The sequence below is a fragment of the Homarus americanus genome, unplaced genomic scaffold, assembly GCF_018991925.1.
Source record: "Homarus americanus isolate GMGI-L3 unplaced genomic scaffold, GMGI_Hamer_2.0 scaffold34921, whole genome shotgun sequence".
In the NCBI taxonomy this organism is placed as follows: Eukaryota; Metazoa; Arthropoda; class Malacostraca; order Decapoda; family Nephropidae; genus Homarus; species Homarus americanus.
The window spans coordinates 23,673,141-23,690,241 of NW_024741901.1; the positions used below are offsets into that span (position 1 = coordinate 23,673,141).

The window sequence follows — 17,101 nt, forward strand, 5'->3', positions numbered from 1 at the left end:
TTAACCATTCCCAGAAACCAGTGAGGGGCGGACGGGGTACAGATTGCTGCTCGATCTTCTTAGTAATGTGGCCACGGCGCCTCCTGTCAGTAAGGCTCAATCTCATGGTCATTTGCATCACCGTAGAGCTATTATGGATCTCGTTCATTGGCACTAACTTGCCCCCTCTCCACTCCCCTGTCCCTGTCCCTCTCCCCTCCCCTCCCCTCCCCTGTCCCCTACCCTCCCCTCCCCTCCTTGTCTGGTTAGGGTTGCTTAAGGCTCAGATAGATTTCCCTTTAACTTAAGAATATCGACGTTATGGATCCCCCCTTGGCACTCTACATGGCTCTATTACCCCAGAGTAAGTAAGGGTCTTTCTGATTACATTACATCATTAGATTATCGACACTATTGATGGGGATCAGTATAGCATTATGTGAGTGGTGAGGCTGAGTAGTAGATGTATGGGTCTTGTGACTCACTCTTTAACATCACTATAACTCACACGGTCGAGATGGCCTCAATAGTGGGGTCTGTCTGTCTGTCTGTGTATGTCTATTTATCTATCTATCTGTGTCTACCTATGTATTTCACCAGCTTAGTTTTAGGAGGTCAAAGGTCAAGGTCACACACATTTGATCAACCCCCCCCCCCAGTGTTGTCATCTCACTCAAGTAATCAACCACGTCACAGGATTACATAAGCTGGTACATATATTACATTTTCCCATCTATCTATCTGGAGCTTATGAAACTATAATCTTAACTAATTCACCTAAGCTACTTAACACATAGATGGATTCTCAAAAGTATATGTAAGTTATTTTTTTTTCTCGTGCATCTTACTTAAGGCTTTTGAGAACGATGATTTAACCCTTTGAGAACGATGATTTAACCCTTTATGGACGATGATTTAACCCTTTATGGACGATGATTTAACCCTTTGAGGACGATGATTTAACCCTTTGAGAACGATGATTTAACCCTTAGAGAACGATGATTTAACCCTTTAAGGACGATGATTTAACCCTTTGAGAACGATCATTTAAGCATTGACGCCAGAATGGATGCCGGAATTGAACCGCGATTATAAAGTATGCAACTGTGTTCTCCCGTTGTCTTGATACACAAACTTACTATAGAAACCTTGGAGACTTGCGGAGACTGATGCCTGCTTGGAGGCCATTGTACCTATAGTGAAACCTCTATTTAACGGACTATATAGAGAAGAAAATTCGTTATATCGAGGTGTCCGGTCGATGTGACACCACCTCATTTAACGGAATTTATAGAGATATCCGTCCGTTATAGGGAGGACTTCACTGTAATAGTATCGAGTGAGGTATGGCCGTTTAAGAAGCTGATCTGTTTAAGAGATCTGATGGGCCCCAGCAGTCTTGCCTAACAGACCCTTGGATGGGCCCATTATGGTTGGGGTCCGAGAGCATTGGAGCATATTAGTACATTGTATACCTAAATTGGAGCATATTAGTACATTGTATACCTACATTGGAGCATATTAGTACATTGTATACCTACATTGGAGCATATTAGTACATTGTATACCTACATTGTCTATATACCAAACTGAATCCAGTGTACAATAAAACTATTTCCAACTTACTGAAAGCAATTTTGCACAATTATCTATCTCCCTGTCTGTCGGTCTGTCTGTAACTCGCGTATAATATGACATAACATCTGACTCCATACATGAATACATAGATCTAAAATTACAGAAATTATAGGAAATACTACACTACAGGGATTACTGTATTTATGTCATATGTGCAGTGAATGAACAGGTCACGTGTCATATGTGTGTGTGAGATGAATGAGCCGTGTGTGTGCTTGCAGTGAGATGAATAAACCACACGTGTGTCATACTTTTTCAACAGAGTGAAGTCACGTGTGTCATATGTGCAGTGAGATAGATAGTCACGTGTGTCATATGTCAAGTGAATAGATCAAATCCGTGTGTCATATGTGTAGTGAGATGAACCTAGGCCACGTGTGTGTCATGCGCAGTGAGATGAATGAGTAACGTGTGTCATATGTGCAGTGAGATGACAGTCACGTGTCATATGTGTAAAGGTAGGATGAATGAGCCACATTGTGTCGCCATGCAGTGAGATGAATGAGTCACATGCTCGCAGTGGGGTGATCAGTGCATGCTATGCTGCAGGATACCAGAGATGAATGAGTCACGTGTGTCATACGTGCAGTGAGATGAATGAGTCACGTGGCTTCGCCACGATGCCCAGTGAGGCCAGGCCAGTCCGCATGTCCTGTATGTGCGCGAGTGGAATGAGTCATCATGCCTCTGCTGCCATGCAGTGGGATGGAATGAGTCACGTGTGTCATGCGTGTGGTGGGATAGGTCACGTGTGTCATACGTGCGAGTGAGATGAATAGGCTTACGTATCCTCTGCTTATATTACCGTGAATGCGATGAGTCACGTGCCTTCGCCGTGCGGTGAGATGAATGAGGTCACGTGTGTCATGTGCAGTGAGATGAATGAGTCCGCGTGTGTCATACGTGCAATTGAGATGAATAGGTCACGATATTAATCGCCCATGTGCGGTGAGATGGGCTGTGGTCGTATGTCGCCACGTGCAGTGAATGAATGAGTCACGTGTGTCATACGTGCAGTGAGATGAATGAGCCATGTGTCATATGTGCAGTGAGATGATGAATACGTATGTCATATGTGCAGTGAGATGAATGAGTACGTGTGTCATATGTGCAGTGAGATGAATAGGTCACGTGTGTCATAAGTGTCGACAGATTAATGACATGTATAATCCCCGTGACTAATTAAGTATATAAGTGATTTAAGTAACACTGTAATTGATAAAATACATGAGTTGTGTTTTATCCTTCAATATTGAGGAGGAAAAGTACATTATGACTTCAGCCTGACTTGACCTGACCATCGATGTGTGTGCAGAGGTGGAAGAATAGATGCATAAAAAGATAGCAGTTACACACACACACACACACACACACACACACACACACACACACACACACACACACACACACACACACACACACACACACACACACACACACACACACACACACACACACACACACACACACACACACACACACACACACACACACACACACACACACACACACATGGTCAGTCAGATGTGCAACAAGTTTACGATGTAACATCTCTCCCATGAGGTCATCTACTGACCAGCTCTCTGTGATGTCACATATACTATACTCTTTCTCTACAGTCTTAGTATAATTTCACGCCATCAACAGCCAAGTTTCACATTAACTAATTTTCCTTCATAACTTGAGACACGAAAAGAAACGCATCCAGTTAAGGTACAGACTCTTGGTATGGATCTGAGCCATTGTTTTCCCGTCTCTTGTGTGTATGGTGCGTCGTAAGCCTGCTTGGTCAACATAGGTTAAATTTTCAGTAATAGTAAACAAAAAAATATATTAACGTTTGTGTATTTGTGATTGAAGGCTTTAATATGTGCACAACATGTATCACATGCAACGCCATATGTATATGCTAGCTATGTATGTATGTGCTGTATGTATGTATGTGTATGTATGTATGTACTGTATGTATATGTACTATATGTATGTATGTGTACTGTATGTATGTATGTACTGTATGTATAATATGTGCTGTATGTAATATGTACATGTATATACTGTATGTATGTATGTATGTGCTGTATTAACACATGTATGTATGTAATATCCTGTATGTATGTGTGTATGTCTGTCTGTGCCTAATCATGTCTACCTGTCTATGATGTCCACTGTATGTATGTCATGTCTAATGTAATGTTTGCTGTATGTGTGTGTCTGTCTATGGCTGTTGTCAATGTTTTGTCTATGCCTTATCATGTCTACTGTATGTATGTGTGTATGTCTGTCTATGCCTTATCATGTCTGTATGTATGTCTGTCTATGCTAATCGTGCCTCTTATGTCTGCACAACATGTATGTGTGTATGTCTGTCCTTGTATCATGTCTACTGTGTGTGTGTATGTCTGTCTATGCTAATCATGTCTACTGTATGTATGTGTGTATGTCTGTCTATGACTCATGTGTGTATGTCTGTCTATGCCCCTACTGTATGTATGTGTGTATGTCTGTCTATGCGCATATCATGTCTACTGTATGTATGTGTGTATGTCTGTCTATGCCCCATGCCTTATCATGTCCACTGTATGTATGTGTGTTTTGTCTATGCACATGTCTCACCTGTACTAATCATGTCCACTGTATGTATGTGTGTACCTATGCACATGTCTACTGTATGTATGTGTGTATGTCTGTCTATACCACCCTGTCTATGCCTAATCATGTCTACTGTATGTATGTGTGTATGTCTGTCTATGCCTGTATGTGTGTGTATGTCTGTCTATGCCACTGTATGTGTGTGTGTGTGTCTGTCTATGCCTTATCATGTCTACCTCTCATCTCACCCCCCCCACCTCTTACCACCTCCCTCACCCCACCCCTCCCACCTCACCCCCACCCCACCCACCTCACCCCACCTCTCATCACCCCACCCCCTCCCCTCCCCACCCCTCCCTTCCACCCCACCCTCCCCACCTCACCCCCACCCCCCTCCCACCTCTTACCTCCCACCCCTCACCCCACCACCCTACACCTCCCACCCCCACCACCTCCCCACCTCACCCCTTACCCCCCCCACCTCACCCTCACCCCCCACCTCACCCTCACCCCCCCACCTCCCCACCCCACCCTTCCCACCTCCCCCCCACCTCCCACCTCACCCTCACCCCCACCCCCCCACCCACTCACCCCACCCCACCTCCACCCCCCCACCCCCTCACCCCACCCCCACCTCACCCCACCCCCTCCCCACCCCTCCCACCCCTAACCTCCCAACTCACCCCCACCCCCTCCCCTCACCCCCACCCCTCCCACCTCACCCCTCACCCCCCTCCCACCTCCCCCCCCCCTCCCCCTCCCCCCACCCCCACCTCACCCTCCCCACCTCCCTCCCCACCCCCCTCCCCCCACCTCACCCCCCACCTCCCCTCACCCCCTCCCCCCTCCCCTCACCCCCACACCCCTCCCACCACCCCCACCCTCCACCTCACCCCACCCACCTCTCACCCCCGACCTCACCCCTTCCCCCACCCCACCCCCCCCCACCTCCCCTCACCTCCACCTCACCCCCACCCCTCCCACCTCACCCCCCACCCCCTCCCACCTCACCCCCCCCACCCCCCTCACCTCACCCCCTCCCTCCCCACCCCCCACCTCACCCCCCTCACCTCACCCCCTCCCACCTCACCCCCTCCCCTCCCCCACCTACCCCCCCTCCCTGTGGCCCACCAATCAGGCTCAAGCCTGCAGTCAGTTTCATATTATACTAGTTAAGAGTTTAACTAATTGGAGGAACTTAACCAATCAGATTTCAGTATTTTTTTGGCTGCTGTATTTCAAGATGTTTACAGTGTCTCCAAAAATGTATAAAAACACCACTACAATGTGTACAACAGTGTGTGTATATTTTTTGAAACACCCTGTATATAATAAGTTTCAATTGTTGGTAAATTCGCTGCTTCGACCCCCAATTAAGTTTTAATCTTGACTCAATTTCGTCTGATTTAAGTAATTGATCTGAACTAAAACACTAACTGACATAGAACTAATCCTTAATTGTAGTATAAGTGAAGGTCTGGTTATAAGGTGTTTAGTATTAGGCATAGTATCTGTATTACAAACCTGTGTTCCCTCTCGCTTCGTCCCTCTCATCTCTCTTCATCCCTCTCATCTGTCTTTATCCCTCTCATCTCTCTCTTCATCCCTCTCATCTGTCTTCATCCCTCTCATCTGTCTTTATCCCTCTCATCTCTCTCTTCATCCCTCTCATCTGTCTTTATCCCTCTCATCTCTCTCTTCATCCCTCTCATCTGTCTTCATCCCTCTCATCTGTCTTTATCCCTCTTATCTCTCTCTTCACCCCTCTCATCTGTCTTTATCCCTCTCATCTCTCTCTTCATCCCTCTCATCTGTCTTCATCCCTCTCATCTGTCTTTATCCCTCTCATCTCTCTTCATCCCTCTCATCTCTCTCTTCATCCCTCTCATCTGTCTTCATCCCTCTCATCTGTCTTTATCCCTCTCATCTCTCTCTTCATCCCTCTCATCTGTCTTCATCTCCCTCATCTGTCTTTATCCCTCTCATCTCTCTCTTCATCCCTCTCATGTCTCCCTTCAACCCCTCACTTCTTCCTCACCTGTTAAAAGTCTGTTCTGTTAGGTTAAGATAAGGTAGATTTGGTAGGTAAGGTTAGGGTAGGTTAAGGTAGGTTAGGTTAGGGTGGGGTAGGGTAGGTTAAGGTAGGTAAGGGTAGGGTGGGGTAGGGTAGGTTAAGGTAGGTTAGGTTAGGGTAGGTTAGGTTAGGTTAGGGTGGGGTAGGGTAGGTTAAGGTAGGTTAGGGTGGGGTGGGTAGGGGTAGGTAGGGTAGGGTTTAGGTGGGGTGGGGGTGGGGTAGTGGGGTAGGGGTAGGGTTAGGTTAGGTAGAGTGGGTAGGGGTGGGGTGGGGTAGGGTAGATTAGGTGGGGTGTAGGGTTAGGTAGGTAAGGGAGAGGTAAGGGGTAGGGTGGGGTAGGGGTGGGATTAAGGTAGGTGGTAGGGTTAGGTTAGGGTGTGGGGGTGGGTTAAGGTAGGGGTAGGGTGTGGGGTAGGGTGGGGCAAGGTAGGTAAGGTTAGATTGGGAGTAGGGTAATTGGGGTAGGGTAAGTTAAGGTAGGTAAGGGTAGGGTTAGGTTAAGGTAGGTAAGGTTAGGGTGGGGTAGGGTAGGTTAAGGTAGGTTAGGGTAGGGTGGGGTAGGGTAGGTTAAGGTAGGTTAGGGTAGGTAAGGTAAGGTAAGGTCCTCCTTCTATACCAACCAGGTAGAGTTTACAAGACCACGTCACATAACACTCACAAACTTTCCTCTACACAAAAAACTTCAGACTCATGACCAACGTTCTGCAGCCAGCACCAGCACGATAACCACTCCGCCACCGCACCCTTTATATGTTCATGACGTTATATGTATAGTTAAATTATAGTTGAAGTGTGTGTGTGTGTGTGTGTGTGTTGTAGCTTGAATGAGTCCGAGAGAGAGAGAGAGAGAGAGAGAGAGTTCACTTAAACACCTTCGTATATCTCCAAAGGGAAGGGATGATGACCATGTGAATCTCTGATCCTCCAGGACCATATATACAGTGGATGCGGCTTATGGATGTTAGTGGAGACGTATTGTGGACGTTAGACATGGAGTGTGGACGTTAGACACGGGTTGGGGAGGCGTCATTACCTGCTCCCACAACACGAGTGACGTAAGAAGATAAAAAATTTATTTCACATTTGTTTCCCTAACGCTAACTAGATTTTTGTTACAGATAAATAAATACTATCTGATAGGCTGAGGCGGACGAGTGTACTGTATTATACAATGTTTGTCTCCTGATCAAGAAGTGGGGGCCGCTGTTCACATCATCTAGCTGTGAACGGGAACTTAACATTACATAGGTGGACGCTGTAAACACGTTTGCGCTTCCCCTTGCACAGCATGTAAGGGGTGCCAAATGAACTAGCTCCCTCGCGGGGCAAATCTGAACTCTGAACTGAATAAGGCAGAATAAGGTTGAGCTGGAAGACGCTGCCTAGCTTCATGATTTCCAAACCTTGAACTTCTTACTGGAATATTGAAGTCATATTTCAAACGCGGAAGATACAACAGGCTGAAGAAGACCCTCGCCTCAGAAGACAACGAGGAACATGACGATTTCTAAGTGATGATGCTCATGTACACACCTGTATCGGGGAGGTCACGTTTCATTCATCTTAAAATATACCTGTTATTTGTGTAAGTCGTTCGATAACTCGCTGTTTGGTAGCGCCTTTCAGGCTCGACGTTGTCTACAATGGAAATACTGAGTTGGTGCAACTGGGGGATGATTTACAGAGTGAAGTATAAGACTAGGCGTGTACACTTACCCTGTGTCTCTTGTGTGAGTGTCTGTGGTCGGAGGTGTGGCGGTGCTCGTACGGAGTGGGGTGCCGCAGCTCCGACCCTGCCTGTTGTGGTGCCTGCGGCTGTTGGTCTTGTTGCTGCTGTTGTCGATGCTGCAGCTGGCGCTGCTGGGAGTTCTGCCCCAGGAGCCGCGCAGAGTAATAATCCACCAACTCCTGCTCTTCGTCCGAGGTGAAGCCTCCCCCGGGGAAGAGCTTGGATGGAGAGGAGGCTGTCCGCTGATGGACGGGGCCGATGGGTAGTGGGGAGAGCGATCCCTCCCCGTCCATCTCCCAGACGGGGCCCACGGGAGACGTGGGCCCCGTCTCCGTCTCCTCACTCTCCTTACGATGTACCGGGTTATCCGGGGAGCTGGCGTAGTTGATCCTGATGGCGGAGTCGTCGCGTGAGCGTGCGGTGGGGATGATGAGAGGGGGCCGCTCCCCCTCCTCCACCATGACGGATGGGGAGGCTGGTGACGGGGGGCGAGGCGAACAGCTCTTGGCGTCACGCACCCGCAGGTAATTACCCTCGGCCAGGTACGTCGCACTTGACTTTGATTTGTTCATCTCCGCCTCCAGCATCAAGCCATAAGGTCCTCTCAGAGGTCTCTTGAAGTAACGCCTTGGACCGTGAGGGCTGCGAGGGGCGCTGCGCTCCCCAGAGTCACTATCCTGAAGGTAGGGTATGGGGGAGGCATTCCTGGCAGGGGTGCGACAAGGAGGGTAGTCGGAGCCGTCACTCTCGTGGTCACCCAACAGCACCTGTGGCGTGCACACCCTGAGGGGCCCGATGGACATCTGGTCCCCTCGCTCATCACGACCCTCAGAGTCTGTGGACGCCTGAGACACGACGCCCTTGTTAGATCCTCGCCCCGTATCCTCCTGCGAGGCGACGTTACCCAGGTGAGGTTCACTGAGGTATAGAAGAGCGTCGGTGCTGCCCCGCCTCTCACAGCTGGGATCACTGTGATGTTTCTTCTTCCGTTCTGCTCGGTCCATCGGGCGGGTCTCCGTGATAAGGAGGAGCTGGCGTGTGTCGGGTGGCTGGTTGGTCTCGCTCATGTAACTGCCGGGGAGGGAGAAGGAGCTACGCTGCTGCTCGCCACTGACCCTGTCTCCGTAGGCCCCTGAGGCGACCAGGCTCCTCAGGCCGTTGCTGTCCACTGAGGAGTACCCGATGGAGTCAACGTGGGAGCCTTTTCTTGGGGGAGGGAAGGTGAGTGAGCGCTCATTATCCTCATCTAACTTCCGACGACGGCGTGACCCTGTTCTGACTGGGACATCCTCTCGTGGAACTGAGCCGGGTATAATACCCTCGTCGGAGCGGTCCTGGCCGACTCCCACACTGTCCTGGGACGACGAGTCGGAGGAGTCTCGTGGTTCATGACTCTTGCTCTCCTCCTCAAAGATGCCTTCATCGCTAATTTGCGTGAGGTACATACGGGAGGCCTCTCGCTCGCCACTGTCACCGTCGGAGTCTTCCCGCGGGAGGCGGGGCCGGGACCTGACCACCCGGCACTCGGAGGTGGCGCCTTCCCCGCCCAAGGTGTTGTGCTCACCACTCTCCCGCGCCCCGGACTTAATAACCAAACACTGCGACAGTCGTGGCTCCTTTTGCAAGACCTGACACTCCACTTGTCGGTGGTCAGTACACTGACTGACGCCACTCTCTGCACCTCCTGTCTTAACTTTGGTACTTACTAACTCACTACTTAATCTAGTATCGGTACTAGAGCGTGGACTAGTACAGCTAGGTAAAGGCACTTCATCTGGGACGCAGTCCAATGGCACAACTGCTGGTTCGGGTGTCTGCGCTGGAGGAACCAGTCCCCCAGAGCTGGGCTTCTCCCCTCCCGGGGGAGTGTCACCAACCTCACCCTTACTTAGGTCCTTTATAACCTCTGTTATCAACGGTGTAGTCTCTCTACTGACGGTACTTACCCTAGAGTCCTCAGGACCTGTTGTTCCTGGTGCAGCTTCTGTAGCAATAAAGTCGCCAGCAGCACCCATCTCCGGCCCGGGGGCGTCACCCCTCGGTGTCTCTGCCCCAGATTTTGAGTCTTTGCCCTCGTGAGCATCACTTTGTCTGTGGTGTCGGCTAGGTGGTGCTACCTCCCACATCTGACTCCCTCTTACACTGTTCTGTCCCTCGTCCTCATCACCAAGGGTAAACACTACTGACTCTAATACTCCACAAGAACGTCTCTGTGCCTCACTCTCTGCATTTCCTTTATCTGTATTGGATTGAGAATTAATGGGTACCTCGCCGCGCGCTGAGTGTTGTACACACACAAGTGATCTGGACTGGTCTAGTGTCACGTCTCTATCTCCTTCAGGATCAACACTAAAGTTCTTGACTTCGTCAGAAAAACTAACTCTGTTCGATTTATTGCCCTCTTTGTCTTTTCTCTCCCCCTTTCTCTCAACATTTTCTTTACTTTTCTTTCTCAGTTCTGAATGTTCTTTATCTTCCCTATTCTTTTCACTATTTAATTCGTCCATGATCTCTGTTTTCGAATCATTTGTTTTAACTTGTTTATCTGCTGATATTCCCTGGCCACCTGCGGCTCTTGTGTCTTTGGCAATGTGTTCTTTACCTTTCGCGTCCTCCGTCCCCTCCTTCGGACCTCCCGCACCCCTGGCTCCGCCTCCTGAGGTTGCCGAGGCATCGATAGTATCCACCTTTTTTCCGAGGAGATTATCTCGGAGGCCAGCCAGGCCACCCTCGCCGCCAAGTCCTGCCACCGACAACTCACTCTCGGACTTGGATTTGTTCTCCAACTTGTCGGGCTGCGACAACCCCGACTTGGCACCAACGTTAGTCATGTCGGAGATGGAGGCTGCGGTAGTGAGAGGGGGGTGATGATGATGGTGGTGGTTGGGCCCGCCTGCGGCACCACCCCCTTCTTTGGTGGCCACTGCAGGCCTGCGCTTGGGGAGGGTGTTGGAACCAGAGTAGTCTTTACAGCGCGGGTACAGCAGGATGGCGGTGGGGGACTTACCACTCCGCTGGAAGAAGGAGCTGTCAGACGCCACGTCCACTTGAGACACGGACGCCGACCTAAAGGGAATGAATCGCGGGGGGATGACAAGGCGGGAGTCAGGACGTGGTCGTGGGGGAGGCTTTACGACGCCCTCCTGAAACACGTCCTCCTCCTCCCGTCGCCCATCTGGGGGAGGAGCCTCCCTTGGGTCTCGGGAGACGGGGATTGGGGACAGTCTAAAGACCTCGGGGTCCTTGGACGAGGGGAGCTGCGGTGGAAGGCTGGGGCTCTTGCCCAGGGATGGGTGACGGGTGAGGACGGAGCGGGTGTCATTGCTGCCCTTCTTGGTTTTGCCCCGCGGGGGAACGCTGTCACCGTCATCTGAGGCGGCTGACGCGGTGGTATCGGGCGGGGGAGCCGAGTCAGCCCGAACCTTCTTATCGGGTGATGGCGTCTTAAGCCTTTCGGTACATTTCCGCAGCTCTTCTAGATGATTCTGCCGAGATCTGGGAGGGCGTGCTGGAGGGGGCCCACGCCCCCCTTCCTTCCTGCCGCCCCCCAGTCCGCCGGTAGGGAGGCCCAGTCGAAACCGGGCAAACTGCTGAGAGGAAAGTTGGAGGTGAGGCTCCAGCTGGTTGTCCTGGGACCTTTGTGTTCCTCCTGCCGCGGGGCTGAGGTCGGGTGACGTCACCGGCCGGGGTACCTCATCTGAGGGGCCGGGAGCGCCCCCTGGGGCCCCCGCGCCCACCTCCGCCTGCTGTCTCTGTTTGCGATAATCTAAGCCAGCATCAGACGGGAGGAGTGCGGCCCAGCGGCGGTACAAATGATCAGGTATTTCTGGTCTGGGCCTGACGGTCCTGCGGGCGGGTGTGGTGGTGGGGGAGCCCTGCTGGCCGGTCACTGGCGCCGGGGGGGCCACACGGTCCCCATGACCGCTGCCCCCCGAGGCTACACTGCCGCCTTCTCCGCCGGGAAACACTGTACACTGCACTGCACTGCCGTGGGCATGACTGGGCGTGGCGGGCGGCGGAGCACTGCACTGGTCACTGGCGAGGTGCGCACTGGCAGGCTCCTCGGGGATGGTGGGGCGCGCCGGGCCCGGGTAGCTAAACATAGTGGCATGGCGGGGCAGCAGGTGCCGGGGGGAGCGCCCCGCCACACAACACGTATATTTAGCGACGGGGGGAGGCAGGCCGCCTGCCCTCACCTCCTCCAGCAGAGCAAAGACTCCTGCACCAGCACCCAGCGGGCCACCCACGCCTTCCCCGTCCTCACCAGCAGTCCTGGCCAGGCTCAGGGTGCCCACGCCCCGCCGCCGACATATGGATGAGCGTTCGCCTTGCCCAGTCGCCCTCTTCCCCTGACCTTTGCTGGTCTGGGTCACCAGGATGGTGGCCTCGCTTCTGAACGTGGCCACGTCCACGGGAGGGTTGAGGGGCGGCGCAGGGCGCGGACCGCCCCGCAGGGAGGGCGATCCACCCGCCTCGGGTGGGTGGGGGGATAATTTTAGCGGGTCAGTTTGAGAGTCAGTGTCGGGATGCACGCCCGCGCCATCTGTTGGCGCCGTTCGCCACCTGCCACCCACACCGCTCTTCTTATCGTTGTTATTGTCACCGCCTCTATCATCAGCGTCCTCGGTGGTCGTGGTGTAGTCCACCTGTGTGCTGGGCGCCACCCACGGCCGTGGTGACGAGTTGAAGCTCCGTCTGAGAGCGTGTGGGCGTGGCGAGGCGGGGGGCAGCAAGGACGAGGCCGTGGGCACTGTAAGTGGGGCCCACCTGTTGTTGAGGAGTGAGTGAGCCTCCTTCAGATGGAGGGGTGAGGACCCCAGGCTGCGCGGGGTGTGATCGCTGGGGGTGAGGTGTGTGCCGGGCGCCGCCGGCCCATTGTTAACAAGTGGTTGTAGACTGTCGGGGCCACTGCCATCCCTTGCCACCACCTTGACTCCCTCCACCCTCGTAGAGCCTCTTCCCGGAGCCCCCAAGTCACCCTCGGAGCATCGCCGAGGGGGCAATGGCGCCCCGGACCCGTTGTGGGGTGCCAGGCGAACACCATAACGTACTGACCCCACGCGGAACCCGGGCAGGGTCGCCCCCTTGTTGCGTGGGAGAGTTGTGGTCCCTCCTGCCCGGCCTTCCATTACCTCCCTCCTCCTCCACCGTCCTCCAGTGGCCTCCTCCTCCTGATGGTCCCCCTTCGTCAATGGTCTAGGGGCGCAGCAGAAGTGGAGGAGGCAGTAAGGCGCGTGTTGCCGGCAGGGTGACGCCGCCCCACTCCACCGGCCATACTCCTTGTGGCGGCAAGACTCAAGTGCTGGGCCCTCTCACTCCTCACATGACCGCGCTGCTTCGCTCTCACACTCCCTCGCACAGTGTCCTCTGGCCTCTCGCTCCTTCAGGCGGCGTGCCCTGGTCATGGCCTAGTTCTATCACACAGAGGTTACATGGCGCCACTGGTAAAGGGCTTGACCTATGCCCTGGGAGGGTGGGGAGACAGGAGTGAAGGTGGTGGGTCCACTACCATTACATGTTGCACTATTCTCTACACCTGTGATCTTGCTGACACCTGCTAATATCTGTTTATCACCACCAAGAGTTAAAATAATGCCCAGAAACTGTTGGTTGGTCCCTCGTAAGGCTGTCTTCACCTTATGATCACTATTTACCTTCTATCTCTCGTACCTGAACATTACCCTTTACCATTTGTTAATTCAACAGTTAATCGTACACCAACTCTAAACGTCTTTGATGCACTTCCACAAACTATACCACATTCTTGGGACGATGGCCGACCAGTGGGTAAACAAATGTTGTTGTTCACGCCATTGGCACTGTTATTATGTATCACAAGAATTACTACAAGTGCCAAAATATTGATGGCGTTGGCACTGAGGCACTAAACATATTTTATTTTGATTATGTCATGGGAGTCAGTTTTGTACAACGAGGTCCCTCAGGGGTCATCAGTACGGCCAGGTAAAGTCATTATACCCCAGACAAAAATCTCGGGTGTCGGGACTTGCAACACCACGGAGCCACCGAGTTCACCAGCAGGCACAGCAGATAACCTGGTGTAGGAGAGGGAAGTTTTGCTGGTATCTTAGAATTGGCCTTCCTAATCTGTTACATTGTATAGAACAAGAGATCTTACAGTTGAGGCAGATCAGATGCAACAGAGGAACTTTCCAAAGTGTCACAATAGATGTAACAAGAAGCCTCGTCAGTTTGTCACAGCAGGTGTGTGTGTGTGTGAGAGGCGGGAGGAGCAGAGTGTCAGGGCTTGGGCAGTTGTTGTCAGGACTCATCACTGTATCATGGATCACTATTTGGCAGTTGACGCCACACTGACCACAACACTACTTTCCTGTTTTCATATTTCTATTTTTTTCCTTTAAAGTTTTACCTTTCTTTATGGCGCAAAATTCGGAGCACTTGTGTGTGGGTTTTTCCCCAAATTTCTTTAAAGTGCACCTGTAAATACACAACACACGGCAGGCGACTAACACATTCACAAACACTTCACTCGTAAACGTCACTCACGCGCTTAACCTAACCGTCCATATAATAACAAAATCGAAACTTTAATCCTAAGACTGGATCTCACTTGGCAGTAACCAGTTTAGAAAGACTCTTTGTACTCTCACACACTAAATGTTTGTACTATATTATCACCAATTCGCTATGATATGATTCCTCTACAATATAACGAGAATGGTGCACTTATACGTAGAGGTCACCGCATAGGTTGAGTTCTATCATTACGCATTTCTATTTTCAATCACATTTTTTATCGTCGTCACCACAGCGCTTCATCACACAAAACCAGATAGACTTGGTTAATGCTATACACATTTGGGTTGCTCTCTACACCTTAGTCTACCCCTGGTCACGAGGGGCGGCCAGAGAAGCATGTTTCAGGTCTCGTGTGTACACGTTTCATTACTGCAAAATCCTGCAATGCTGCTTTGCAAGACACCCACCTTAGTATTGCCTCACAATCCACTCAGGATTTAACGCACACTTGCACACTTGTTGTCCTGGTTGTTGTCTGCACTTCACTGATGCTGTTAATCCCGCTGGTGATCTCTGCAGGATAATGAACCTTTTCCTACAGGAAATTGGAAGGAGGTTATCCCAGCATCCCTGGATATGTAGACCAACGGGATATAAACTGGTGAGCTCAGATAGGGTAACTCTTGTCTCGACTACACACCCGAGTTGCCAAGTCTACCACAGGTGTCACCGTTTTGGCACTTATTTTCGCTCAAGTTCGTTTAACCGTCGTCCACCGTGAATACTTTACAGTGGGATCAAAAGTGTAATATAATTTGAACATCATATTTGAGATTAGTGATCCGTACAACTGAAAATAAGGAAATAAGTTTCATTTTCTTTTCAACAAGTTCCGGGCTCCTTTTACCACTAACAAGTACCATTGCGTCTCCTGAAAGTTTTTTAATTATTTCCATTTTTTTCCAATGCTAAAATATACTTGACTCTTTATATCATATAAAAGGAAGAACTTTATTGCAGGTGAATTACTGTGAGCTAGGTACGACGTGACGTCAGACAGTATTAATGCGTGTTAGTTAAGAGTCAAGGGAACCCTAGTAATATCCATTGAACCTGAGTCGAATAGTTCTGGAAAGATGTATCGTCTCCAGTTATTGACATTTGTGTTAATCATTACCTTTCTTTTTAACACAAAATTGAAATAACGTAGGGAGATAATACACCTATATAAGTGTAATGTTAAAGAAAGTAATGTACCGTAGAAAATGAGAGTTGTGGTGCCTTTCCAGTGTTGTCCCGCCCGCTACCTCCACACACTCAACTTTACCTCATTGTTCTCAGCCTCTCGACAGCTTCACCTCTGCTGTAGACGAAAAACCTGATAGTTCCGCAGCAGCATAATCTAAAATACCGATGAATAACATTTAATGGACAGAAAGTGGGAATAAAAGTCGTAAATTAAGGGAAAGTGAAGGAGTATGAATGTGTGGACACGCAGCAACCTGGCCAAGTCAACCTCCCTGCTGTTACGTTGCCACCGACTGAATTTATTATTCTCGTAAATTAAACAACCGCATTACCTCTGATGTTGCGTAGTACTATGCTTTATATATGATTACAATCAACAGTGGTTAAGTTTTGTAATTTTGTTGATAATACTTGGTTGGGTGTAGCATAAATATGAAAGAATATGATAAATGTGCATCTCGCTTCTCCACTTCTGCAAGACGCACTCACGCACGCACATTTTCTTGCTCTCCGCAGTCATTTGTTTCTTTGCATTAGTGAAATAAATGTATTGGCGTCTGGAGAAATCATACGTTAATTTATAAGAACGTAAGTGTAAGTTGATACAATTTACCACATCTACACAAACGATGTAGTGGATTGGTTACACCCGAGTCTACCGCTACACCAGGTTTAACACAGGCACGATGTTGTCTTGGAGTGTGTAGACAGTGTACGGGAGACAGTTAATATACTGTGGTGTGTCTACAATGAAGAATCAGTGTCACGCCAACTTTTAAAGTCATCTATAAAGTTTGCGTAACTGATTATTCGTGGCAAATTCATAACGTCTTATACAGTCTCCAATCACAATATCGTGTCACTTCCAATCAAAGTATCGTGTCATTTCCAATCACAGTATCGCGCTACTTCCAGTCACAGTATCGTGCCAACTATAAACCCCTTAATTGGGCTGTAAACTAACGTGAAATAAGGAATCCAATACTAATGAACCACCGCAACCTTTATATAATTACAGTGAGCAGTATCACCTTACACCTCCATTCATAAATATGACTACCAGTCTCACAAGCTGACATTTTTTCTATTAATGATATTGTAATATAACTGGGTCCGGATTATTAGATTAGTCAGAAGATGATGTTCCTGCCTAACTGGTGAAGTAAAAGTATATATATATATATATATATATATATATATATATATATATATATATATATATATATATATATATATATATATATATATATATATTATAATCTTAAGCCACAACACAAGGATATTCTCAGTGATTCTTAAGTTAATTTTCCCCCTCGACTGAATATACGAGAATGTATCTGATT

The 17,101-nt window shown here is 49.8% G+C and overlaps 1 protein-coding gene across 2 annotated transcripts in view; it reads right to left on the reverse strand.

Annotated features, from left to right (window-relative positions):
• Positions 1-15,191, reverse strand: part of LOC121876387 (rho guanine nucleotide exchange factor 17-like) — a 93,366-nt gene extending 78,175 nt beyond the window's left edge. For both annotated transcript variants that reach the window (XM_042381461.1, XM_042381460.1), the window contains exon 1: positions 7,997-15,191. In XM_042381461.1, coding sequence (XP_042237395.1) covers positions 7,997-13,138 — 5,142 coding nt within the window. In that variant the 5' untranslated portion in view covers positions 13,139-15,191. The remainder of the gene's footprint in view (positions 1-7,996) is intronic.
• Positions 15,192-17,101: the final 1,910 nt, after the last annotated feature.